We start from the raw sequence: 23,448 nt of genomic DNA, 5'->3' as shown, positions 1-23,448 counted from the left end.
TTTCTGGGGCAAGTCTTTTTTGTTCTGCTCCCTCACACAATTCGAATCTCCTGCTTGTTTGCCCCGGTCAGCCAGTCGTTTCCACAGCTAAAATAGCCTATTCGTTCATAAGCCCCAGGGACTCGCAACGACTTTGTCAAGACGAGGCCTGAGATGCAGCCGTGGGAATGGCCCGCGACGACAAGGCACCATACCCGTGCTTTGAAAGGATTGTAGCTCTCTCCCTCTTTCCCACGCCGTACAGTCCCTTGTTGTGACACTGTGGTGTCCTCGACCGGGTCCTGCACCAACAGAGAGTCTGGGGAGATGCCCACAGCAGTCGTGCCACTGGTCATCACTAAGTGGTACTCGAATTCGTAGCGTGTCGGAGCCACCAATGTCGCTTCTGCCACAGGTCCGCAAAGATCAATGAACCCGTCCGTAACCGCACCTAGCGGGTTGAGGCCAGAAACAGTGCACGAGGTTTGCGCAATCGAGATGTGGGGACTCAACTCGACGTTCTCGCCCTCCCTCTCCTCAAAAGGCTGGATCTGAGTGTCTACCGAGGCCCATGAAAAGCTCGGCGCACGGTACTCATTCAATCTCCGGGCGAGGTGCGGCGATTCGAGATGCGGTCCAGAAGCCCACAGTAAGTCCTCGATCAGATTGTCGTTCCACAGCCCCGCAAGATAAGCGGAGTCGGTGGCAGTTGAGACCTTCTTTGCAATACCTGAAATCGCCGGAAGCTTGTCAGATGCCACGGTCAGCTTCCGGAGGGTGTACTGTGCGACGATGCGGTGCCAGTTTCTGAATACCTTGGTACGCTGTTTCGTCGACAAGAGCAGTTTGGGTAATAGGCCTGGAGTTGTAGCTTCTCTCTTTGGAATGGGATTGCACTCGCAACGGTATGCAGTACGGCACTCAAACGTGAGCTCGGTCTCTGTATAGTGCAGAATACGTGGGGATAGCACGTTCTCCTGCAATGCCCAAGCTCGAGCACTCAAGGGCCCTTGCGCTTGGAAGGCCAAATCCTCCTCCGGTGCTTCGTGGTGGTTGGAAACTTTTCGCGCTTTGATTGTAAACGCCTTGCCCCGCGTGTTCCGGTATTCAAGGCGCAGGCGTTTCGGGCGGTGTACCAGACAGCGATGAGTATTGTTCTTACAAGTGTCTGCGGCGATTGTTACGTACGAGGCCTCATAGATGTCGCTCATCTTGGAGGATTCAGTTTCCCAGTCCTTTTTGTCATCTTGGATGATGCATAGGCCGTCGATCCACAGATAGCTGATGTTCAGCCGGCGCGTGATCGTGATGGCGTCCTGAAACAGGACCGGCAAGGTATCCCAATCGATCCTTTCTCGCATTTGGCTCAAGTTCGTGCTTGTCGTTGTCACTGCTGAGCCGGGACCCCAGCAGTAGCTTAGTGTAATATACTCGACCTTCTTTCCGCTCAGCTCGACAAGCCTTATGTCCTGGTCGTTGCCTTGGACATCTATGAGTCGCGTCGGGAGTGTGATCTGGGAAGATTTCCGGCATGCGCCATGTGTCGCGTTCGACATGCAGTCTTGGATACAATTGCGAGCGAACTCAAACGACTCATCAGATCCCGAGAAGATTGCGATGCTGCGGGCAGTACCTAGTGCTGGCCACGGCGGCTGCTGGTCTGTCACAGTATCAGGACATTGATGTTTCTTGTCGTTGTCGGAAGGCTAAAACACTCATTTGGACGCCGATTGAAGAATACATGCGAAAGGAAAGAGAATTGCAAAGACACACCTGACGGAGTATACAGCTCAACCACGATCGTCTTGGTCTTGGACTCTTGCACTGACATCTTGATAGGCGAGCCCTCCGAAAGATCAACACACACCGGAACACGGATTTTGGGCCATTCTCCCCCAACAAAGGCCTGTAGTGATTGTTGCAGCAGCTTGCAATGTGGGCATTTGCTGACAGATAGCTGAAGAGCATCTATGCAAAGCGTAAGGCTGGCTTTAAGTGTGGTGGAACTGTCTGCATTGTACGAGCTGGACGTGTGACCTCGTGGACTTAGCCTATTGCACAGCTTGCACCCGGAACGTAACCCCTTGGGTACAGCTCTGGCCGAGGAGACTTTCTTTCCAGCTCTGTGCATGATGAGCTTCCAACCCGAAATCCAGAGTGGATTGGGTTCGAAAGATCTCCAGGAGACCTGCTAGGGTTTTCGGGGCAATGCTGCTGAGACAAGGAAGTCTAGGACGGACGGGACGGGCTCAAAATCTAGCCCATAAATGATGGATGAGTAAGAATGACAATGTGCCGCGGGAACATGCGAACTCCCTCATATTGCAATTCCTATTGCTGGGGGTTGCTGTGGTGAGACGAGCGGTTAGGGGCGAGCGATGCTAGTGCGAAGATGAAACCTTGGAAGCGAAGAGGTTGGTAACGTGAATGCATGGTTGCATACAAGGGGTTGCACGTGATGACGAGGCTGTAAAAATCTTGTAAAGACCAAAAAGAAGCATCTCAAGCGTTACTTGACATTGGTTGTGCCTAGAACTACGACCATCAAGCAAGAAATCAAAGGGTCAAAAGAAACCCTCTGGCAGCTCATGCCTCTCGCCAATCTCCTTGCGCATTTTCTTCTCCTTGATCTCCTGCGAGGACAGACCCTCGCTCCCATCAGGGAGTGCCTTGTTCAAAATATCCTTAGCCCACTCGTCGGCGTCGAAGTCCGTTCCCATCGGGTTCACGTCATATAGTGGTCCGCTCATGAACGCGTCGGCCTCCTCGGGAATGTCGAAATTGTCCACCTGCAGCTCGATCTTGTTGCCGTCGGGATCTCGATAGTACAAGCTGGTGGTCGGGCCATGGTTGACTGTCCACAAGGGCTTGATGGGCTTTTCCATGGACTTGAGGTAGACGTACTGCTGCGCCAACTGGGTCAGAGTGGAGTAGGAGAAGGCGATGTGGTCGAGCCCTGCGCTGCTCCTGTTCTTGGGCTGCGTCTCTGGGCTTTGGATCAGCGCAATGCGGTGGTGCTCCTCGTCGTAACGCAGGAATGTCAGCACTGGATCCTTATGAACGACCTTGGCTCCCAGGAGGTCTTGGTAGAATTGAATCATCGTTTCGTAGTTCTGAGAACTCGTTCGCAGGACCACGTGCGCTAGTGCTCGAGGACTATGGCGGATCAAAGTCCGCTCTGGGGTTGATGTTGCCGGTTCATGGACTGCGGAAGGCGCCATTTTGAGCACACGTTTCTTGCCGTTCGATGTGTTTTCTTTTGGGGTGCACCGGGGGAGCGAGTCTGGTGAGTTCGCTTTGTTCGGACAGAAACCGTGTACGTCCAGCTGTTGCCCATTACTTGAACGTCGTCCCCGACCCCGCGCACACGCATACAAATTTTAGCCAAGCTCGTGATTTCATGCTCGGGTTTATTTGAGTTCAATGCTTGTCTGCTTTCAGCCGATACGGCAGCGAGGTTGACGGGGTAAACCCGGCCCGAAGAAGAAAACGGCCGTCCGACCGAAAGGCTCGAAACCAGGATAAGGGCGAGCTATGCGAGAGCTGGGGCGCTTGGATACGAATTTTTCTGCTGGTTTTAGCGAGGCCTGCTGGGCCGCTGGCCGAGCCACAGTCGAAGACTACCGTGGAAGTACGTGGCTGCCATTTGCTTTGATACGAGAAGAGACCTTTGTCAGACATGACCTTCTTCCGTTGAGCACAAGGCTGAAGGACGAGAACAGAAATGTGACAATATTGCCTTCTATTCGTAGGACCTCTAGCCAATGACTCGCAAAAGTGATCCGAAAAGGATCCTATCGCTGTCCATGCTGTGCCGCCATGTCCGTAGAGTATACTTGGGATCCGCCGGCCATTTACAGTTTCGAGGCAGTTCCGTCGAGCTTCTTAAGCAGCTTCTCGAGGTGAAAGAACGGTTCGAACTGTTCAAGCATCGACAGCTCTTGCGGACTGACTCTCTGCTTCGTCCTCGCCTGCGCGCCACCATTCACCACCGCCTTGACCTGAATCTCCATCTTTTTCCCATTGGCATTGTAGGGAATCTCGTTGACCTCGAAGATATGAGCCGGGACGTGTCTTCTGCTGAGATCCTTGGCGATCTGCTCCCGGATCCGGGCTTCCAGGTCCCTTTTGGGAAGGAGACGATTGGAAGACTCGCCTTCGCGGCATTTGATGAAGAGCAGGACACGCTCGGTCGTATCTGAGTACGGCGCGGCACGGCGTTGTTGGCCGACGACCAACGAGTCAGCTATCGAAGATGTGAAGCGATCCGAAGACAGGATATTGTAGATTTCTGAACTGCCGAAGCGGACGCCAGACGGATTCAGCGTGCCATCACTGTAAAGTATGTTACGACGCGCGTCCATAGAGTTATGGGATCTAACTGACCTCCTTCCCAGCACATAGGTCCCCTTTGTCACTGGGTTAACCTTGATGAAATCTCCATGTGTCCAGACATCTTGAGGTTTGTCAGTAGGGATAAGTGGCTCAAAACATAAAAAGGGTAACAGGAAACTTACGAGGAAACATGTCGAAGTACGTGCTGTGGTAGCGCTTCTTCCCAGGATCGTTCCAGAACATGACTGGCATGTTTGGGAATGGCTTCCTGCAGACTAGCTCGCCGCTCTCTCCATCGGGCACTTCGACGCCGTCGGGGGAATATGCAGCAACATCCATGCCCAATGCCTTCACAGCTATCTCCCCAGGATACGAAGGGAGAGAGCGCGTTCCATGAATGAAGGAGCCGCACAGCTCGGTGCCGCCGGAAAATTGGATCTGGCACACTGGACCGAAGGCTTCTCCTAGCCACGATGATAGACTTGGTGTTAGCACTGCGCCAGTAGAGAGGACTGTGTGAACTTTTTGGGCGTATTTTCCTGATCCATTGTCAGAGCACGGTCCAGAAGGGGAAGGCCAAAGACCGACTGGGTTTCACGTTTCTCTTCTGTAGCTCGGCAAAATAACGCGGGCCAGCGCCAAAGCCGGTGACTCTGCCAGTCGTTAGACACGGTCGCAATCAAACAGTGGCAACCCCTACGGACCCTGTGGCCAGAACACATCGGAGGAACTCTTCCGGAGACGGATAAAAAGGTGATCCGTCGTACAAGACTAGTGCAGATCTGCAGAAGAGTGCGCCGATCGATATATTCCATAATGTCCATCCAATCTGCCTGTGCGTGAGATTCTAATTGAAGGAGGAATAGACATCGGGATGAAAGAGAACTCACACCGCTGAAATGAAAGTGGATATCCTGCTGTCCGAATCCATTGTGGAGGCGGTGCTCCTTGAAGCCATTTAAAAGCAAACCCTGCAATCCACATGAGCTGGTGTCATCCTCATAGAGATCCTAGGTATACCCCATGAGAATGTACGATGCCCTTAGGGACTCCTGTCGTTCCCGAAGAAAACATGATGACCAGTGGCGTATTGAATGGGACTTGCTCAAACTTCAACGGTGTTTGAAGAGGGCTGCCGTTGATGAAAGTCTCAAAGTTCTCGCTGTATCGAGACCAAAAAATTAGTCTTTTTCGGGTGAGAGGTTCAGCCTGACTTACCACTTTGTCTTGAAGCCCGCCGTGTCTCCTATCACGACCAGTTTCAACGGCCTATAGGCTTTGTTTGTCCAGCCATCAACCTTTGCCGTGATGTCGATGCGTTTTCCATTATATGAATAGCTTGATTCGGCGAATACCACACGGGGCCCGATCTGGCTGAGTCGGTCGTTGAGTGCCTTCAACAACATCAGCCGAAGCTAAACAGCCTGCGTCAGATACGAGCTTTACCTTGTCCCCAATATCAGTTGCGAAGGACGCAAATATGCCGCCCACAGCTGCCGTAGCAAGAAGCAAAGCCAACGACCTCGCGCAGTTGCTTCCAATCACTAATGAGACATCAGTTGCTTCGGCACTTCATGTAAAACTGCAGGCGCAATTTCCCATATCATGCTTACAAGCAACAACATCCCCACTAACAACGCCAGAACGGCGGAGCCCGTTCGCATAGGTGTGCACCAGGGCTCTGAGCTCTCGCCACGTATAACGCCGAGGATTCCGCAAGTTGTGCTCATTAACATCGATAACAGCAACCTGATCGTCGTCGCCACACAGCATATTCTCTGCAAAGTTGAGTCTGGCTTCCTCGAAGAACAGGGGAAACTGGTCGATGGGGATATTCTCGTTCACAGCCTAGATCACAATGAGCATGCTAAAGGATGAACCACGACGCAATGCATAACCCACTTTTTGAGGATGGACAGAAGCTTTTATGTCCAAGAACCGCCATATTGCCATCCAGAAGTCATTCAGTCGATTAATGGAGAATGCATGCAAGTCCTCGTAGGTTTCTTAGAATTTTGGCGTTAGCACGCACGCATGGGTGTCGCAGACAAGGCCAACGAATCCTCCGCGATGGGCAACCTACGCAGTTGTAGTCCATGGCTCCTATTCACATTGGACTTAAAGTCGTCCAAGGCAGTCCGATTGCCGGGAGGTGGTGTATATAACGGAGTTTCCGACATAGTTGGGGTTAAGGATGTTGTCACATCACGTCGGGAACACAACCAGAAGGATATTATGTTCGTGACAGCTTCAAAGGCATTCAAAGGCAATAAGAGGCAATGAGCTGGTCTCAAAAAACACTTTCCACCCCACGTCGCTCTATCTTCGGCCTTCTCATCCACACGCCGACCGCCTTTTACCGTGCTCCCGCATAAGCGGTTCACCCCGAAAAAGTCGAAGGCTTGTACCTGCGAAGATTACCGAGGCTCTCCCCGCGGGGCGGAGATTTATTCCTTCGAAGTTCGAACAGCACAGCGCTCACAATTTTCATATTTTTGTGGAGCCGGAGCATTACACCGCAAAGGTTGTTCGTGATGAATGGCGCTGGTCCTTGTCTTCGTTGCAGAACCGGAGACCAGAAAGGGGTATAATGAACCTGAAATCGGGGCCAAAATTGGGAATTGGCGATGCTCGGTCTAATTCCCGTAACTCAGGAAGGCGGGCATTAAATTTCACATGGTCCGAGACCAAGATCAAAGCGTGGCAGCCAGGGAGGTTTAAAGCAAAACCCCCACTCGCGGGATCTCCTGTACTTTGGGGAACTTCCATTGTCGGTGTTGAGTTGGAACCCATTTTCTTCTCGTTGACTGAGAAGTTTTGCCCCTGCTCCCAGGTTTGCTGAAAGGCTCAAGAAGGATAATCGATCAAGTGTAGCACGACCGAATATCTGCACCCTTAAGCAAGGGAAGTCGCGTCGGTGTAAAGACTTGAAAGGGCTACTACCGCAGGCTACTAGAGTTGGCTTGGTATCAGGGGCAAAGATACCCCTATTCTGCTCCGGACTCGTACGCAGATACGAGTAAGCAACTTGTAAATGCTTCTGCCAATTGTTGCTTCATCAGACGCCTCTGCAGGCCTTTCAAACTGTGACGTCTTTACGCTCCAACTAGTTCACAGTGACAGTTCATAACTCTGAATGTGATGTTGTCGCTTGGCGCAGCGAACTCGCACTCACTTGGAGGGCCAGTCGGCTGTCCGAAGTTGAGAGCTCCGCCACAGCCATCATCCAACGGTCCAGACAACGATCCATACCGTACCGTTAAAGGCTGGCATTACACATGGCTTTCTGAGATCTCCGAGTGAACAAGTAAGCACCAGTAGCCTGGAAGTTTAGGCACCGACGAGCCAGCATTCTGTGCCTGTATGGCAGCAATTTCCAGAGACGGAGTGGCGCTTTCTGAAACCAATCTAGCAGACAGAGCTCGCTTTTGGGTTCGGTCTGGGATTCATATTTCCTCTGCCTGTCTTCTCGCGACTCTTCTCACCCCAAATCCAATATCTTTCCATGCGATGCGAGTCTGGTAAGTGATATCTGTGCGACAGTGACTCCAGTCTCGCTTCCAGCCTCGAGGCCCACCACAATTCCTAGCTAGTGTTAAAATATGTACCGACCTATTTCGGAGGCGAGGCTCCACTTTCTGCTTCTGGTACATCTGCTCGCAAGCGTCACGGCTTTGGAGGTCACCTATCCCAAGATCGGGACCATCTATCCTACGAAAGGTCCGCTTGACGTGCAATGGCAGTCAAATGACGAGTAAGCCTCCGAAGAGACACCGTCTGTCCGTGGCAATCGGCTGAACCCAACTGCTAGCCTTGATCCCACGGAGCTTGCAATCTACCTAGCAACGTATAGTGGGCAAACTTTGAAGAGCGAACAGCGGTGTATTGTTGCCACTATAGACGATGGATCTACTGCCATCACTTTGAGTCAACCGCCACCACAAGGGTAAAGTTCCCTCACCATTTGCGGAAAAAGAACCGCACAGGCTTATTAGACCTTCAAACTCTAGGGACTCTTGGACTTGGATGTTCTATGACAACGACCTGATCATCTCTCTCGGCAATAACTATATCGCACAGTCGGTGCATTTCCAGTTCCAGAGCGCCACGCCAACCCCAACCCCAATCGCGTCTGCAGGGAGTTCTTCGAAAGGCCTATCACCAGGCATCGCGGCGGCCATTGGCGTCGGAGGGACCCTTGTTGTGGTGGCTTTGGGGCTGTTCGTCGGCTACTGCTGCTTCTATCGACGACGGCAACAGAAGAAGCGCGAAACCATCAGTGCCTTGCCCTACACGCCGGGTCACCGATACTCCAAGCAGGAGCTGGACAGTAAACCCGGCACAGCTCATGGCCCACCACTCTCCAGTTCCTCAAATCCACCGTCCTATGCTGGGATCAAGGAACCAGCGCAGCACGAGATGGAAGTCTATCCGAGCAGCCCGTCCACGCCTTTGTCATCGGGCAATGTGGTATCGCCTGGCGCCGAGCTCTCGGTCAACGCCCGTCACTCGCATCTCCCGCGCCAGCACGTCAACACGCCGTCCTCGCCATGGAGCGAATTAGCTCCATCCCCCGCACGGCATGAAATGTATCACGATCCGCATCGCGCCTTTCCTCAAGAACTACCCTGAGACATGGGTTTGCGACATTTGTAGCCTAGTAACGCTGTCATGGGTTTGCTGGAGCTTTGTAGAGCTTCGCCGTCCGCTCTGGACCTGGGAATTAGCCGGTTTTCGACGTGGTTGGCGTCGCTGCAGAAACGTGAGACGAGGCTTCAAGCGACAGGTCGAGACAGGCTAGTCAAAAGCCCGGGTCTGGCTGAAAGAGGATGGATACAAACAGCGGTGGACTAACCGATCAAGGTTGTACAGGCGTCCAATCGAACGATTCAACTGCCGTACCGCACACTCAGGAAAAACGGCACATGGACGACGGAGAAGCTCCGGAAGGATCTGGATTGCACTATCTTGACTTTTGACAAGCCCGGACTAGGGAAGGAGGAAAGGAAGGAAAAAGGGAGCACGATCGTCCTGAAACCTCCTAGGATTGGTGTGTACAGTCTACTCCAGAGACGACGTCGGGCTGCTATGGTACAAGAGAGACCTTGATCAAAGGCAAGGCGTGGCGCCGGAGTTGAGCTGAAGCGGTTTCTGAATCAGCGTGTGGATGAAGTGAGAAGGCCAGAAGTCCTTCTTCCTTTTCTTCCTCTCCTCCTCTACTCAAGAAGAGCAACATCGATCCGGCTCACCGTGCCTCCCGTAGTCCAATTGCGGCCTGCGTATTGAGGGATCCCTCCGGTCGTGGTGATGTACAGACTGCCTCTTCACACATCGTCACTACTGACGCCAAAAGCTGCGCTGGTGTGGCCCGCTATCGTGGTGGAATTAAGACTCCCAGACACTAAAGCTGGCTTCGATTCTCCCGTGCTCTCCAGCGTCGCACCGCCTTTCACGAGGGACAGCTCATTGAACAAGTTATCCGCAATCCACACGTTTCCTTCAAAGTCGATGGTGAAGTCGTCGGGAGCAATCGCCGTGCTGTTGACGATGGTCTCGACGGGTCCGGTTGCACGACCAGTCTTGGTGTCGACACGGACCTTGTTGAAGGTCTGCTGGTTGCTGTTGGTGTAGAAGAGCTCGTCTTCCACCACGTGAAGACCATTGATGCCTAAGGGCGCAGCTTCGTTAGGCAGTGGGTCCATTGAAGTGTCGTTGATGGCAATGGCTGTGGCCCCGGTGTTCACATTCACCGACCAGACGACTCCGTACAGACTGTCAGAAATGAGAAGCACGCCCTCGACCGGGTTGAGGACGGCCAAGCCATTAAGGAAACCAGAGTGAGGGATGTCAACCACTTTCCGAAGTGCGGGACCACCAATCTTCAAAGGCGCCTTTGGCACCGCTGGAAGACCACGAAGGTCCAATTCCCGTACAGCATAGGTACCTGGGGTGCTTGAAAACGTCTTTGTCGAGAAGTTTCCGGCAACAAGATAGAAAAGGTCATATGCCATTTCGGCGATTCCTAGAAGGCCTTCATATGCGGGTAGATGCGCAAGGTGGACGGGAGTATTGGTTTGGCCGGTCGTGGGCAGATAGATCTGGAGATGAGAGGATGGTCGTGATCACCGTTTGGGGGTGGAGTGGCGTATAACAAAGTTCTCAACCCAGGTTCCGAGTGGAAATTCGTGGACGACATGTGGTTGGAAAGTGCTTGGTCCAGCTGGCGAGGATGTTAATGTGGGATATGTCGATGCCAGGCCTGTGAGAAGGAATAGGGCCACGATGACCCTGGCTGGCAGCACGGGCGAAATTAGTGCTAGTCTCTCTTCGTCTAACCCAACTCAATGGAAACCAGATGGATGTTGACTTGCCCCAAAGACCGGAAGGCGCTTGTGTGATGGCAACAAGGAGAAAGCAAGACATGATGAATTCTCTATAGTACTAAATAGGGGCAATATAATACCTGTACACCGGCAGTTCCTCCCTTTCTCGAAGACAAACAAACAAACATCACCAAAGCCTTGCGAAACTCCACTCGAAGGAAATTTGCATCACATAATATTGTTTAGTAGCCTTAGACATGTTCAATGTTGTCGCCGTCACTTCGTTAGTCATGTTTGGAAGTTTGTGATCCATTGTTCATTCTCTCAACATGATTACTACTTAGTACCTCTTTGGGGAATTTTCTTAAAGGTGGTACATAGCGGGACAAAAGTTGAATGCCGTGAAAAAACGGCTCCCAATTCTCGGTCCTTTTCCCTCCATCAAAGAGGAGAGATGAATTGGACTGTAGGCTATAGTAGTGACTGTGAGAACGAGAGTATACCATTATGTTGGTGTAGATCAACCTCAGTGATAGGGAGTTACGAGGCATGGTGATGACAAAGGACTTTTTTGCAGCTACCTACACGGCCTGACATGTATCACAGTAATGAGGCTAGCCAAGTGCTGGTGGTCTAAACTTTCTGATTCCCATGCTTTCAACCTACCCAGGCAGGTAGGTAACCTGTGGATTGGCAGGGGGCAGCAGGCGAGGATTTCTTACCTCTTCAGCCTTCTGAAGCTAATGCACCGGCTCAGACCGCCCAGAACCTTGCATTTGTCATATACCATTCGACCCCTGAGTATCTTACTGAAGAGATTTCTCTTCCATCTTCTTCTACTCCTACTACACGTACTCACTACTGTTGATTACTATTATTTACGGGAATGAGAGCATGCTCAACAATATTGCTTGACAGGAAGGATATGTACAACGTGAGAATTCATCCAGTTAGAAGAAGACAGTCCCCTACTCGCTCCAAGAGGGTATCATCAGACCAAGGTTCGCTCTCATAACACCCACACCATTTGTATTGCACCCCCCTGCCACGCTATACATTGTGTGTTCATCAAGTGATCCGAACCATTATCATGTGGTTTCCAACAATCATGGGCAGCACAAACTCTCTTTTCGTTGCCTGTTGAGCCGCAGATTTGGAATATCTGCGGTGACTCTCGAGCAAGTTGTTGAGCGTATCCAACTACTCTGCTGTGTCTGCGCCATCACCTATCGCCCAGTCTAACCCATGCTTGTTCCTCCTCTCCTGCTTTGCGGCAAGTTGTGGCGAGAAGAGGTTCGGCGAAGTGACGAGTGGAAGTGACGAGTTGTGCAATGCTGATTTCTTCCAAGGTCATATCTGCATTGTTGGCCCAGAGAATTTCGAGCTCAGTGTCAGGACGAAAGCCCATGAGCTCGAGTTCGAAGGCGCAGTCCAACAAGTGGAAGCCGTAGGCACTAACGTATAATCACAAATTCGTAGGGGTATTCTGAAAGGGATGGTAGTCACTTGTAGTTAGTAGCCGGTGTGTGAACGAACACCGAGCACTCCGGTTAGATTTGATGTTATACCGACATGAAATTGTGATGATTTTTGGTGGAGATTCAGCAATACCCTTGAGATGTTCATCGAACAAGTTCTGGTTCTTTGTTAACTCTGTGAGCACTAGGTAAATATGCAGTCTGCAAGACTTGTTATGCCATACACAGCCAGGCGCATACTATCAACCCCATCGAGTGGACAGCACGCCGTGGGCAATGTTCAAGCTTCACATTAACTATGTTGGGCCATGACCTTCACATCTGGGTAAGAACCACCTGGGTCCATCGGGTCCGGTCAAGGACGTACCATCGGCTTTCGTATTCGGCTATGGTAATAACCCAAACCTCCTCCTGACGCGCAACGGATGTGGGCGCTTATTCCAAAGGAGGAATAGCGGTAGTTGTGACAAGGCTCGCCGTAAATACCGGTGCCTGTTTCTGGACGCCTGAAACCTTCGAATGGAAGTGCACTCTAGGCTTCAGCATTAAAGGACTGGAGTTTCGTCTTTCTCTGCAATCGGTCAGCATTTAAATTTGACGAAGTCCGACATTGTAGGTTTTTGTAGAGAAAACCACCGAACGAACTAGACAGCAAGTCTAGGACCGCCAAATATGAGTTCGGAGAACAAGTACCTTGATGCCGAGTTCGATGCCTTCATGCAAGCTCTCCTTGAAAAGCATCATGTTCCAGGAATGAGCATCGGTATTGTCGATGGGGGGCAGGTGTTCACCAAGGTAAGTCTCGTTTGAGCGGAAAAAGAAGAACAGCCTCTTCACGAGGCTCGGAGATCCAATGGGCCTACACGGACCTTATGCTCATCCCTATAACAGGCATATGGATTCGCGCGTCTTCCGGACGTGCCTGCGACCGATGAAACATTGTACTTCACCGGGAGCACGACGAAGGCCATGGTCGCTGCGGCTTTGGGCCGTGTGATGAGCGATGAGCCTGAGCAGCATCAAGAGCAAAACGAGCCAGTGCGGACGCTACGGAAGCATCGGTGGGCAACACCCATTAGCCAGATTCTACCAGACGACTTTGTCCTGGAGGATGAGCGTGCTACTTCGGAGATCACGATCGAGGACGCCCTCTCGCACCGCACGGGATTCTCGGGAGCGGATAATCTGTATGGGCGCTGGATGGGCACGGAGCCCAAAGGTATCACAAAAGCCCTCAGGTTCTTGGGCGGACCTAACAAGTCCTTCCGGACGACATGGCAGTACAACAATCTGATGTACAGCGTCCTGGGCGATGTCTTGGAGACCACGACAGGGCTCTCATGGGGGGCTGCCCTTCGCAAGCTCCTCTGGCAACCTCTGAAGATGCTATCGACTTACTGGACGGTCGATGAAATCCCGGATGACAAAAGGGAGTCTATCGCCCGAGGGTACTTCTGGGTTCCCTCATCTTCCGTGGACGATGGAAAAGGAGATTTTATACCGGAGCGATACTTGGATTTTGCTGGGATCGCACCTGCTGGGTCCGTTGTCTCGAACGTTATTGATTATGCCAAATGGATTAAAGCCCTCTTGCGGGCTGCCAACCATCACGAAGAAACAAGCGAGACGCAGAATGTCTCATTCTCAGAAGAGGCGCCCACCGTCATAACACCCACCCTGTTTGCGGAATTGACAACCCCACGTATGCTGCAGACGCTCCTCGCGCCAATGAACAAGAACAGTCATCTGACACCTCGGTCGTATTCGCTCGGATGGTCTAATATGTCAAGCACGATGGGTCTCAAACATCCTATTGTTGCGCATGCAGGCGGGCTGACGGGCTTTGGAACTCAGCTATACTTGCTTCCGAACGACGACTTTGGGTGTGTGACGCTCGGTAATACGACAATCTCAAGCCACAAGGTTGGTGAAGCCGTATCCATCGAGTTCATGGCGCGGAAGCTGGGGCTCTCGGGATCGTCGAAAGCTGAGTTTTCCAAGTCTCTCAGCATATTCGACGCGCTCGACGAATTGACCGCCCTGGCCGGCAAGGCAGCTGAGGTAAAGCCATCTGAAGCAGCACCCGACGCTGATATTTCCCGAGGGGGCCAACTGACGGAGAGCCTGTGTGACGAACTGGTAGGCACGTACCATCACCCGGCGTATGGGTCGTATCGCGTCTCTCGTGACCAAGGCCCCAAGCGGGACCGGGTCTTATGCGGCTTTCAGGTCTCTGAAAAGGACAAACGATATCTCGAAGCACTCTGGAATGAGAGGCAGACCTTATATGTATTGCCCGTCGGCCATCATACATGGGGTAACCAATTTGTGCTACACGTGCGAGGCCCCGAGAAGAACGGTGAATCGAAAGCATCCACAGCATCAGACGAGAAAAGTGTAGTCTTTTTGGACTTGGAGTGCCTGACTTTACATGGGCAAGACCCCGACGATACAAAGGGGGTGTCATCAAGTCTACAATGGCAAGTACCGCACGCAACAAGAACTGTCTGGGAAACCCAGAACTTCTGCCGCAGGGGGGCTGCCTTTACAGCCGTTTCGAAAGCTGAAGGGAGCACGAGCAGCTCTGCATGGAAACTGGGTCTACGACTTGCAAACGAATATATGGCGGCAGAAGGATCTACCGATGAGGGTTGGGAATCCGAGATGGCTTGGTTCACAAAATAGGGCAGTGTGAGGCTCGGAACCTTGCTGGTATACCAGGACAAGGTAGATCTAGACATAACATACCAATACATAGACCATCTTAGTCGCCCATGGGTCACAAAACCCGGAGCCGCTGAAAATACTTAAAGTCGTGGTTGGTTCCTCGCTTCCCCTTCCCATTCCTCATACTCGTAATCCCTGTGGTCGCAACAGAGTCTTCACCGATAGGCAGCGGCTTAGTCTCAGAGTCCATCGGGCCCAAGCACTTGGCGTGTCCGTGAAGTGAGATGGCTAGGTCTCGGAGGGACAGCAACTCGACGCGTTATGACGGTTCAGAAGAAATTCATCGATCATGTGCCCAAAACACAGCCGCAGTCGCAGTCCACGGTGTGATCAAGTGTCTAGTTTCCCTATTACAAACGACGATGTGATTTCAGCCATCTCAGCGCATCTTGCCTGGACCTTTTTAGGGACTTGGGGATTTGTCTTTTGAAACTTACACAAGCACATTGCGACCCGTCTCCTCCTGGGGTGCAATCCCCTTGGCAGTCGCACAGGGCAAGGCCCTCTCCCTGATCGTACATGCAGACATTGTTGGACCCGCAGGGGATGTTGCCTGAACAGCAGAGCAAGGATCCGTCGGGCAGCTCGCAGGCACCGCCGGCGCCGCAGTAGTCTGAGGCCGGCGGGCCGACGCAGAAGTTGAAGCTGATTTGGGCGGAGGCGCTGGAGGCCAGCAGCGCAGTGGCCGTGAAGAGAAGATTTGGAAGGACTTGGAGCTTCATGGTCGATATGGACTGGGGAATTCAAGGCCACGAAGTGGTTGTTCGGGGGATCTACTGAGCAAGTAAAGCGTGAGAAAGAGGGAGGTAGGGAGATCAGACGAAGTGAGGAAATGAGTGTATTATTATGGCCATTAAATAATACTCATATTATGGGGTTTGATCCCGTTCATTCGATCATACATTGACCTCTTTGGTATACCTGCTCCACGCCGTTACATTCCTTCATAGCAAAATGGGTAGCCTATCACTTTCCATACCTGGCAAGCAGGTATCCATAACACTCGGCTCCTTGCGTTTGTATCAATGCATCATCCTAGTTGTGCCTTTCCCATAACAAGTGAAACAGTCAGCTAGGATTCGTGGGGGCGTTTGAAGGGCGACGATCAATTATGGGGCCATATATTGTTGGTACTCTAAATTCTGGGATATATAGTACCACCTTATAAATGACGATCCGTGCAAAAAGTCTGCGAGAAGATAAGGCTGTGGTTCAAGTTGACATCGTCAACCGTCGGTCTGGCTCGGTATAGTTGGACACACGACACATGGGCAGTCTGTCTCTGTTGTATATCAACCGCCAGCGGCCCACTGTATGTGCAATATCCGGGGTATCCTGGTTATGGCACGACCTTTCACACTTCCTGGTCAGCATGCTGATGTTGTGCAGAAGTGTCATTGGACCCCATTTGAAAAAGAGGACCAATGTGGACTTCAATTCCTGAAAACAAAAAGTACGGGGTATTCCTCGACCTGCTTCCTGGTCGTTGGATTGGACATTCTCCATTTCAGGCTTAGTTTCCAAGGTTAAGTGGTCCGTATTATCGTATACCCCATATCTCAGCCTCACTAGCTCTTACCTAGGTGCCCAAGGGTCTTGTGAGGCCGGCGACTCGGAGCCAGATGACCCCCTGAAGCTGCCTGTATATCTGATTCTCTACCCACAAATGCCATCACTCTTATTCTCAAAATGGCACCGCTCCCGTCCCGCAAATGGTACCACTCCCGCCCTTCAAACAAAAATCAATTCTACGAGGAGGACCCTCGGCCGAGAATTGGCGTGGCTGTTATTATATTGCCTTGGCAACCCCATCAGTCACATTTCCAAGTCTGCGAAAAGGCGGGACGGCGGGGCTTTAGAGTCCTGGCTCGTGGGACTAGCTTTATACTGAATATCTACCTCGTACGAGGTATGTATGTATATATGCAACTCAAGCGCGAGCCTCATCCTTGGAACGTAATCATTTCTCACCCCGCAACCTAATCCCCCGAACGTGCCACCATGTCCGCTGAGCGAGTGAGGTCCACCGTCCTCACCAAGGACGGTATCAACTGGTATTACGAGCAGGAAGGCACTGGGCCCGACCTTGTCCTGATCCCCGACGGCCTGGGCGACTGCCAGATGTTCGACAAGCCCATGTCCCTGATCGCCAGCAGCCGGTTCAAGGTGACCACATTCGACATGCCGGGCATGTCACGGTCGTCCGCCGCACCACCAGAGACGTACCAGGAGGTCACGGGCGAGAAGCTGGCGACTTATATCGACACGCTCATGGACAAGCTGGACATCACGACCGCGTCCGTCTGGGGGTGTAGCTCCGGCGCCTCGACCGTGCTGGCCCTGTGCGCGAACTTCCCCCACCGCGTGCGCAACGCGATGCCGCATGAGCTCCCCACCACCAACCCGCCCAGCATCGATAACATCCACGAAGCCGACCCCGCCACACTCCCCGCGGCGCTGGCCGCTACGATCCGGACCATGTCCGGCGGCGAAGCCGCGTGGGACGCCCTGGGCCCCGAAGTCCACGACAGGCTCCGCGCCAACAACTATGTCCGCTGGGCGTACGGTTATCCGCGCACCATCCCCGGGTCCGCACCGACCCTCACGACCACAGAAAACCTGCACAAAGTCCCCATCGATTGGACCGTCGGCGGCGCAGGGCCCATGCAGGTCTTCTTCGAGAACGTCGTGATCGCTGCAAGGGAGAAGATCCCCATCACCACGCTTCCGGGCTTTCATTTTCCTTACGTGTCGCACCCGGAGGTGTTTGCGAAGTACGTGGTTGAGACGTGTCGGAAGTACTTGTGAACTTCATACCAGATGTGGTAAGCCAGGTTTCTTGGTGTGATGGGCAAATTTGAAAGAATCAAATATATGATGAGGCATTTCATTTCCTTTCTTTCGGACCGGATCGTGGGCCGCTGTTCTTACCTACGGAAAGAGTGGAGGTGCCTGGGAACTTTCAGAGAGCACCGACGCAAAGGGTCTTGGAATACTTGAACGGCATGAAATTTCAATGACTCCGTGTGGCATCTAACGCCGATCAATGTCTTCTACCTCCCTCCCCCTCTATAACCTGTCAGTGCTCAGATTTCAGCCTTCTCAAACTCGGGGGAGGAACGTCGCTCTCAAAATCGCACGTGATACCCGGTAGCCAAAGGAAAGGCTCGTCCTTCAAGTTGAGGCCCAGGTTGACCTTAACCTTGCCGATGTGGCTGACGGCAATGACGGGATAGATCTGGCCACGAACGTTCTGAAACCCAGCCTCCATCAACCTCTTCCCATTCAAAGTCCAAAACACGGTCCGTTTCTTCACGTCGATCCCGCACCCTGCCGTGTCACCGTATCCGTACTTCCTCGCCGACCCCAGGTCTTTGATCTTGGGAGGATCTGCGACACACCATATCTTCCCGTCGTCACTGTGATAGCCCCAGCTCGATGTGCCAGGTTTCGACCAGCCCGGGAACCACAGCTTGGTGGATCCCGTGGGCTTTTGAGTGATCCCAATCACAAACATGGGATCCTCAGGCTTGTTCTCTTGGTCCGCGATGGCCATCTCGAAGTAATACCGCTCGGCCGATGCCGGAATGGGGTGTTCGGTAATCAACGACTGATCGGTTGCGTAACACAGAAACCCTTCCAGCGGTTCAGCCACGGGCTTACCGCGTTCACGCAGCTCAATCTCCAAGCCAGAAGGAGAACAAATTAGCACGTCTGAGAAGCTCCCTACCAACCTGGAAGGTCGGCTACCGGCTTTGAGCTTGGAAGCCTTGATAACTTCGACAACATCCGGTCTGTCGTACTGCTCTGCTAGCTGGAGGACGTTCCAGCCATGTTCGTCCGTGGCATAGGGATTGGCGCCAAATTCCAGTAGTTTTGCCACGAGGTCGGGAGAATCGTTGATGGCCAGCGTATGAAGCAGCTCGATCTCCGCAATTGCCGCTTGCCGATCGTGGTCAATCAGGGCTGATATCGTTTTCTCCCGGTCCTCATCTGGCTTTGTCCAGATCTTCGCATAACACAGTTGAAGTGGTGTCTTGCCCTGCGGGTCCTTGCATCGACTGTCTGCCCCGCGGTTCAGCAGCGTTATCGTCGCTTCGGGACGGGCTCTCAGTGCCGCATAATGCAAAGCCGTCCACCCCTTCTTGGACATGGTTTTGAGAGCAGCCTCTGTGTCCACATGATCAAGGAGAAAGTCAATCACTTTCGAGATTCCCCGAGATGCCGCTCTCATAATTGGTGTTTTCCCCGATGAGTTCTGCCAGTTGAGATGCTCGATTTCCCCTTTCTCGACCATGGCTCTCCCTAGAAGGAGAGCGGACTCGGCGTCGCCATGCCTGCAAGCCATTCCGAATGGAGTGGCTCCCATGGAATTTCGTTTCAGCGGATCTGCCCCTCGCTCAAGAAGGACCTTCACAACTTCCGTATTGCCAGCCAATGCGGCGACAAAGAGTGCTGTTTGGTCGTTCTCATTCACATCCTCGATGTCCGCTCCGTGATCGAGCAGCAATCTGACTGCCTCGCAATTTCCGGCCAGAGAGGCCTCGAGCAGTGGTCTTTCCGACGCATCATCCTCTGCGTCAACCTCAGCACCTTTGTCGATGAAATATTGCATCATGTCAACGCGGCAGTTGTCCCGACGAGCCAACATATGCATGATGGACTCCCCTCTGCTATTTCGGATGTGCATATCCGCTCCAGCCTCAACCAGCGCAATGCCGATCTCAAGGTCGGCAGCTCCTGCAGCGAAGAAGTGCAGGGCATTGCCGCCGCTATCGTCAAGGTTATTGATATCAGCACCGTGTGCGAGGAACATCTCGAGCTGCGCCCTGCTAACTGTTTGACACAAGAGGAGAAAGTGAAATGAACTTCCGATGTATTGGTCATCCCAATGGTTGTTGGCATTCGGATCCGCTCCAGCTTCCAACATAGCCAGTAAGAAAGAATCCTGGTTCTTTTCGGTGGTCATTTGATAAGTTACCACAAAAGACAACACACTCATCCCCTCCGGCATCTTTAGGTTGACAAAATCGGAGGCATTAGGTCGGGCCAAGAGTATATGCGCCAGGCTCGTCAAGCCACAACACGCAGCGAACACCAGAGGAGGTAGTTCTTCGATGTCAATGTACATTTCCATCGTGTCAATAGCGCGGCCTGCGGCACACATTGTCCTTATCCAACCTCTCCACGCCTCGGATTCTGGATCAAGAAATCTTTCGAGGAGCTCGCGTAATTTGTTCCACTGCTCGCCAGACCTTTCGTTGGCGGGATAAACATCTTCTAGTTGTGTCAAATGCCACGTCAGTCTTGTAATTTCGTACCGTGCCTGGAAGAGATCCGAAGCTGACTGTAGATCCCAAAGCCTCGCTCGATCCTGGTCTGTCAAATCCACGTTCTCGTCGCTGTCTACCACAGAGTGGTCATCTGTTTCTTCATCCGCCGCACCATCTTTATTGGTGTCCCGGGTTTCTTCTCCATTCGGTGGGTTATTGTTTTCTTGCGCTTGGTTTGAGCCACCATTGGGCATGTCAGACTTTGAATCTAGGTCATCGGAGGCAACATGCTCCGACGGTTCGCCATTGATCTCTGGCGGTGAGTTCGTTCCTGCTTCCTCGTTTTGGTGTTCGGATATTTGCTGCGCACTACCGAGCTTATCCGCTGGATCATCAGGGCTTTGATCTTGTGCCTGGACACCATTATTCTGAATATCCTCGTCCTGGGCTTCTGCTGGTGGTGCCCCTGGTGGTGCCACTGGCGTTGCTTCGGCCGGTGTGGCCTCTGCTGGTGCTGCAACATTCTCACTTTTGACGACATCAGTTGTGTCCCCACCGTTCACTTCTTTTTCATCATTTTCCTTGTCATCCGATTTATCCGGAGGCTTAGCATAGTACTTGCGCTGAAACAACGGAGATAGCAGATGATGGAGGATTGTGGTAATTATTTGCATGTGACCTTCTCTTTCTGAAACGACAAATTTCTTGCTGCTTTTCAACTCCCTTTGGCATCTGGCACACTGACATTCGGGTTCAGACGCTGATTTAGCACTACCATTGGCAACGCTGCCTGACTGCAAGAAAAAGTCTCTCACGGTGTTGTGGACTAGACTCACCGTATGGTCAGGATTTACCCGAAGGAAACCACTTCCAGCTTGTCTGATTTGGTCCTCGTACAGTTCCAGATTCACATTCTCTTGGTCTTCGCCTACCACAGGCGTGGATTCCTCGTCCGTAAAATTGCCCTTGTATCCATCAATAAGTTCTTGAACACCCAATTCCTCTCCAGCAAGAATGGTCCAGGTAAGGCAGTGGGTGAGCAAATCGTAGTATGCAGGGTTGGTCTGATTTAGCCGCTGAGCATAGATGTTTTCAACACCTGAAGGCAAGGACTCGAGATGTGATGACAGAGGCCTCCGCCACGGCCGACGCATGAAATCCATGGCCAGCTCGACGTATCGAAAGTAGCATCCGGCCTTTTGGGTAATTTCTCGACAAGCTTCCTCTCGCTCCGCTGGAGTAAATCCTGGCAATCTCGCCATCTCAGCTTGGACATGTTCGGCGATATCTTTTGAGTTGTTCTCCTCCACGTTGATTCTCGGACAATTTTCCAAAATGGCGCTGATGTCAGGTTCATCTCTGCTGCTACAAAAGACATTTAACTTCAAACCCTGTGTGCTAGCTAATTTCTTGATCGTCTGGATGAATTCCTGCGTCTCTCTGTCGGCGCACTCATCCAAAGCGTCTATCATAAGATAGGTTCGCTTGTTGATGACTTTGGCGAGAGCGGTATAGGTCTGTTCAAACCCGGCCGAACCGTCTCCTGATTTCTTGCTTGTAGTTTTCGTATTGTTCTTTTTGTTGTGGTGTTCGATATATTCTGACATAATCTTGTTGCACTTGTCCAAGGTGTCTAATGATTGCGCTGCATCTTGATAGAGCTGCGCAAGAAGGTGACGCTCGATCTCATCGGCCTGCGTCGTGGCTTGAGAAGCCTTGGATATGAAAAAGTAGTGCACGAGAGAGTCGTGTCTATGGGCTTTGTTTTTGAGGTCTTCGATGACCGCAGACATGAGAAAGGACTTTCCAGTTCCGCCTGTGCCGACCAGCCATGTAACGTTACCGCCTTCGGCCTTCACAAAGTCTTGAAATTTGGAGTTTTCCAAAATCCAGCCACAAGTTCCGGGCTTGCGATCCGTCATTTTAGACTCCAGCGCTTGCTGATTGTCGTCGAGGGATGGTAGTTCCTTCTTTTGCCTTTCCCAATTCTCGTGCGTGATCTCTGCCGCAGTCAGACGTTGGTCCTTCCTCTGAAGCTCGTCCCTCTTCATCAATTCCTCCAATAACTGGTTCTGTTTGGCGGCCTCCTCATGCCACGCTTGCAGCATTTCCATTTGATCCGACAGGCCCTTCATCATCTTTTGGTCATTGTCCAGGCCTTTCTTCTGGTAATACTGCGAGACTTGCTGGTTTGCTTGGGAGGCATATTTGTTCATCTGGGCTTCGTTGTCTTTGATGGCTTTGATCTTTGGCTGGAACTTTCCCTGGGCGCTGCGGAACAAGCCTTTGATGACACGAACACCCGCATTGGATCGGGCATATTTCCACATCTGATATGAGAACTCGATGATGTTGACGTAGGTTTCTTTGATGTAGCTCAAAACCTTCTCATGAAGATCGGTAAACTCTGGAGGGTGGTCCTGACTTGCATACAAGCCGCCATACACCCTGCAAGAAATGAGTATGCCCAAGATATCTGAGCATGCCCCCGAGAAGAGGCTAAAGGTGGCAAAGTCATCTTGTACAGAGTGAAGGCAGAGTCTGATACCAGTCCAGGCAAGGCCAATACTTTCAGGAGCCGACTTGATGGCAAGATCTCCCACTTTCATAAACTGGTCGACCTTATCAAGGATAGCACCAAGCTTGCCATTATACTCGGAATTGGCTTCTTTCTGCGCCTGTACAACCGAACTCCTAGCTGATTCGGGTGTCGTATAGTCTTTGAGAAAAGGCTGGAAGTTGACCGGATCATGGTTTCCAGAGAACACCGCTCGTGCAGCGTTCCAGGCCTCCTTTTCGAATGTTTCGTCCTTTTTTTGGTCGTAATTGCTCATGGCGACGACAGTAAAGAGGATGCTGCATCCGAATTTGAAGCCCACAAGCCAATATATTCAAGACCCTGCCAACAGATTGTGAGACTGTATCAACAAGGGGACTGCTGTGACAGTGCGCCGACTTCAGGACGATCCATGAATAAAACCCTGCGATACAGCCCAAGCGACGTGGAAACGAGACTCACGGTTGCTAATTCCAAAGGCATTTGTAGAACCCCTCAGTCCCTTCTTTGCGACAAGGACGGCTGATATATGGACCAGCTGAACATCACGAAATTCCAGGAGAGCAGTCTGGCCCCCTGATGGTCTCAGAGATTGGTGGCCTTGACATGCTCTCGTCGATGCGGAGTAGGCTGTAACCGCGTGGACCACGCCCGTTAGACATGCCGAGCATGGGCGACACTTGGCCTAGTGGCATAGAGTTCGAGCCAGCCAAGGTTCCGTGGCGCCAGTAGCTGTTCAGCTTGGGAAAGTGCTCGCTCGCGTCCATTCGTGGAAG

The 23,448-nt window shown here is 52.1% G+C and overlaps 8 protein-coding genes across 8 annotated transcripts; 3 read left to right on the top strand and 5 right to left on the bottom strand.

Annotated features, from left to right (window-relative positions):
* Nucleotides 1-32: 32 nt before the first annotated feature.
* Nucleotides 33-1,810, bottom strand: Z520_08521 (uncharacterized protein; the record flags this gene model as incomplete). The annotated part of the gene is made up of 2 exons (XM_016779017.1): nucleotides 33-1,639; nucleotides 1,753-1,810. 2 exons carry the CDS (start codon nucleotides 1,808-1,810, stop codon nucleotides 33-35), a joined length of 1,665 nt encoding a protein of 554 aa, XP_016629936.1.
* A 733-nt stretch (nucleotides 1,811-2,543) lies between these two features.
* Nucleotides 2,544-3,200, bottom strand: Z520_08520 (uncharacterized protein; the record flags this gene model as incomplete). Its single annotated transcript, XM_016779016.1, has 1 exon — nucleotides 2,544-3,200. The coding sequence occupies one exon, from the start codon at nucleotides 3,198-3,200 to the stop codon at nucleotides 2,544-2,546; it is 657 nt and encodes a 218-aa protein (XP_016629935.1).
* A 633-nt stretch (nucleotides 3,201-3,833) lies between these two features.
* Z520_08519 (uncharacterized protein) lies at nucleotides 3,834-6,494 on the bottom strand (the record flags this gene model as incomplete). The annotated part of the gene is made up of 12 exons (XM_016779015.1): nucleotides 3,834-4,314; nucleotides 4,366-4,435; nucleotides 4,497-4,853; nucleotides 4,903-4,967; nucleotides 5,019-5,143; nucleotides 5,205-5,285; nucleotides 5,335-5,476; nucleotides 5,533-5,708; nucleotides 5,761-5,858; nucleotides 5,928-6,162; nucleotides 6,217-6,320; nucleotides 6,398-6,494. 12 exons carry the CDS (start codon nucleotides 6,492-6,494, stop codon nucleotides 3,834-3,836), a joined length of 2,031 nt encoding a protein of 676 aa, XP_016629934.1.
* A 1,422-nt stretch (nucleotides 6,495-7,916) lies between these two features.
* Z520_08518 (uncharacterized protein) lies at nucleotides 7,917-8,946 on the top strand (the record flags this gene model as incomplete). The annotated part of the gene is made up of 3 exons (XM_016779014.1): nucleotides 7,917-8,068; nucleotides 8,126-8,260; nucleotides 8,325-8,946. 3 exons carry the CDS (start codon nucleotides 7,917-7,919, stop codon nucleotides 8,944-8,946), a joined length of 909 nt encoding a protein of 302 aa, XP_016629933.1.
* Nucleotides 8,947-9,638: 692 nt separating this feature from the next.
* On the bottom strand, nucleotides 9,639-10,325 carry Z520_08517 (uncharacterized protein; the record flags this gene model as incomplete). Its single annotated transcript, XM_016779013.1, has 1 exon — nucleotides 9,639-10,325. One exon carries the CDS (start codon nucleotides 10,323-10,325, stop codon nucleotides 9,639-9,641), a length of 687 nt encoding a protein of 228 aa, XP_016629932.1.
* A 2,462-nt stretch (nucleotides 10,326-12,787) lies between these two features.
* Nucleotides 12,788-14,800, top strand: Z520_08516 (uncharacterized protein; the record flags this gene model as incomplete). The annotated part of the gene is made up of 2 exons (XM_016779012.1): nucleotides 12,788-12,910; nucleotides 13,007-14,800. The coding sequence occupies 2 exons, from the start codon at nucleotides 12,788-12,790 to the stop codon at nucleotides 14,798-14,800; spliced, it is 1,917 nt and encodes a 638-aa protein (XP_016629931.1).
* Nucleotides 14,801-16,843: 2,043 nt separating this feature from the next.
* Z520_08515 (uncharacterized protein) lies at nucleotides 16,844-17,650 on the top strand (the record flags this gene model as incomplete). The annotated part of the gene is made up of 1 exon (XM_016779011.1): nucleotides 16,844-17,650. The coding sequence occupies one exon, from the start codon at nucleotides 16,844-16,846 to the stop codon at nucleotides 17,648-17,650; it is 807 nt and encodes a 268-aa protein (XP_016629930.1).
* A 271-nt stretch (nucleotides 17,651-17,921) lies between these two features.
* On the bottom strand, nucleotides 17,922-22,949 carry Z520_08514 (uncharacterized protein; the record flags this gene model as incomplete). The annotated part of the gene is made up of 1 exon (XM_016779010.1): nucleotides 17,922-22,949. The coding sequence occupies one exon, from the start codon at nucleotides 22,947-22,949 to the stop codon at nucleotides 17,922-17,924; it is 5,028 nt and encodes a 1,675-aa protein (XP_016629929.1).
* Between the last annotated feature and the right edge of the window lie 499 nt (nucleotides 22,950-23,448).

This window comes from Fonsecaea multimorphosa (genome assembly GCF_000836435.1).
Source record: "Fonsecaea multimorphosa CBS 102226 unplaced genomic scaffold supercont1.19, whole genome shotgun sequence".
In the NCBI taxonomy this organism is placed as follows: Eukaryota; Fungi; Ascomycota; class Eurotiomycetes; order Chaetothyriales; family Herpotrichiellaceae; genus Fonsecaea; species Fonsecaea multimorphosa.
Note: the sequence above shows the minus strand (reverse complement) of the source record. Positions and strands in the feature narration are given on the sequence as shown.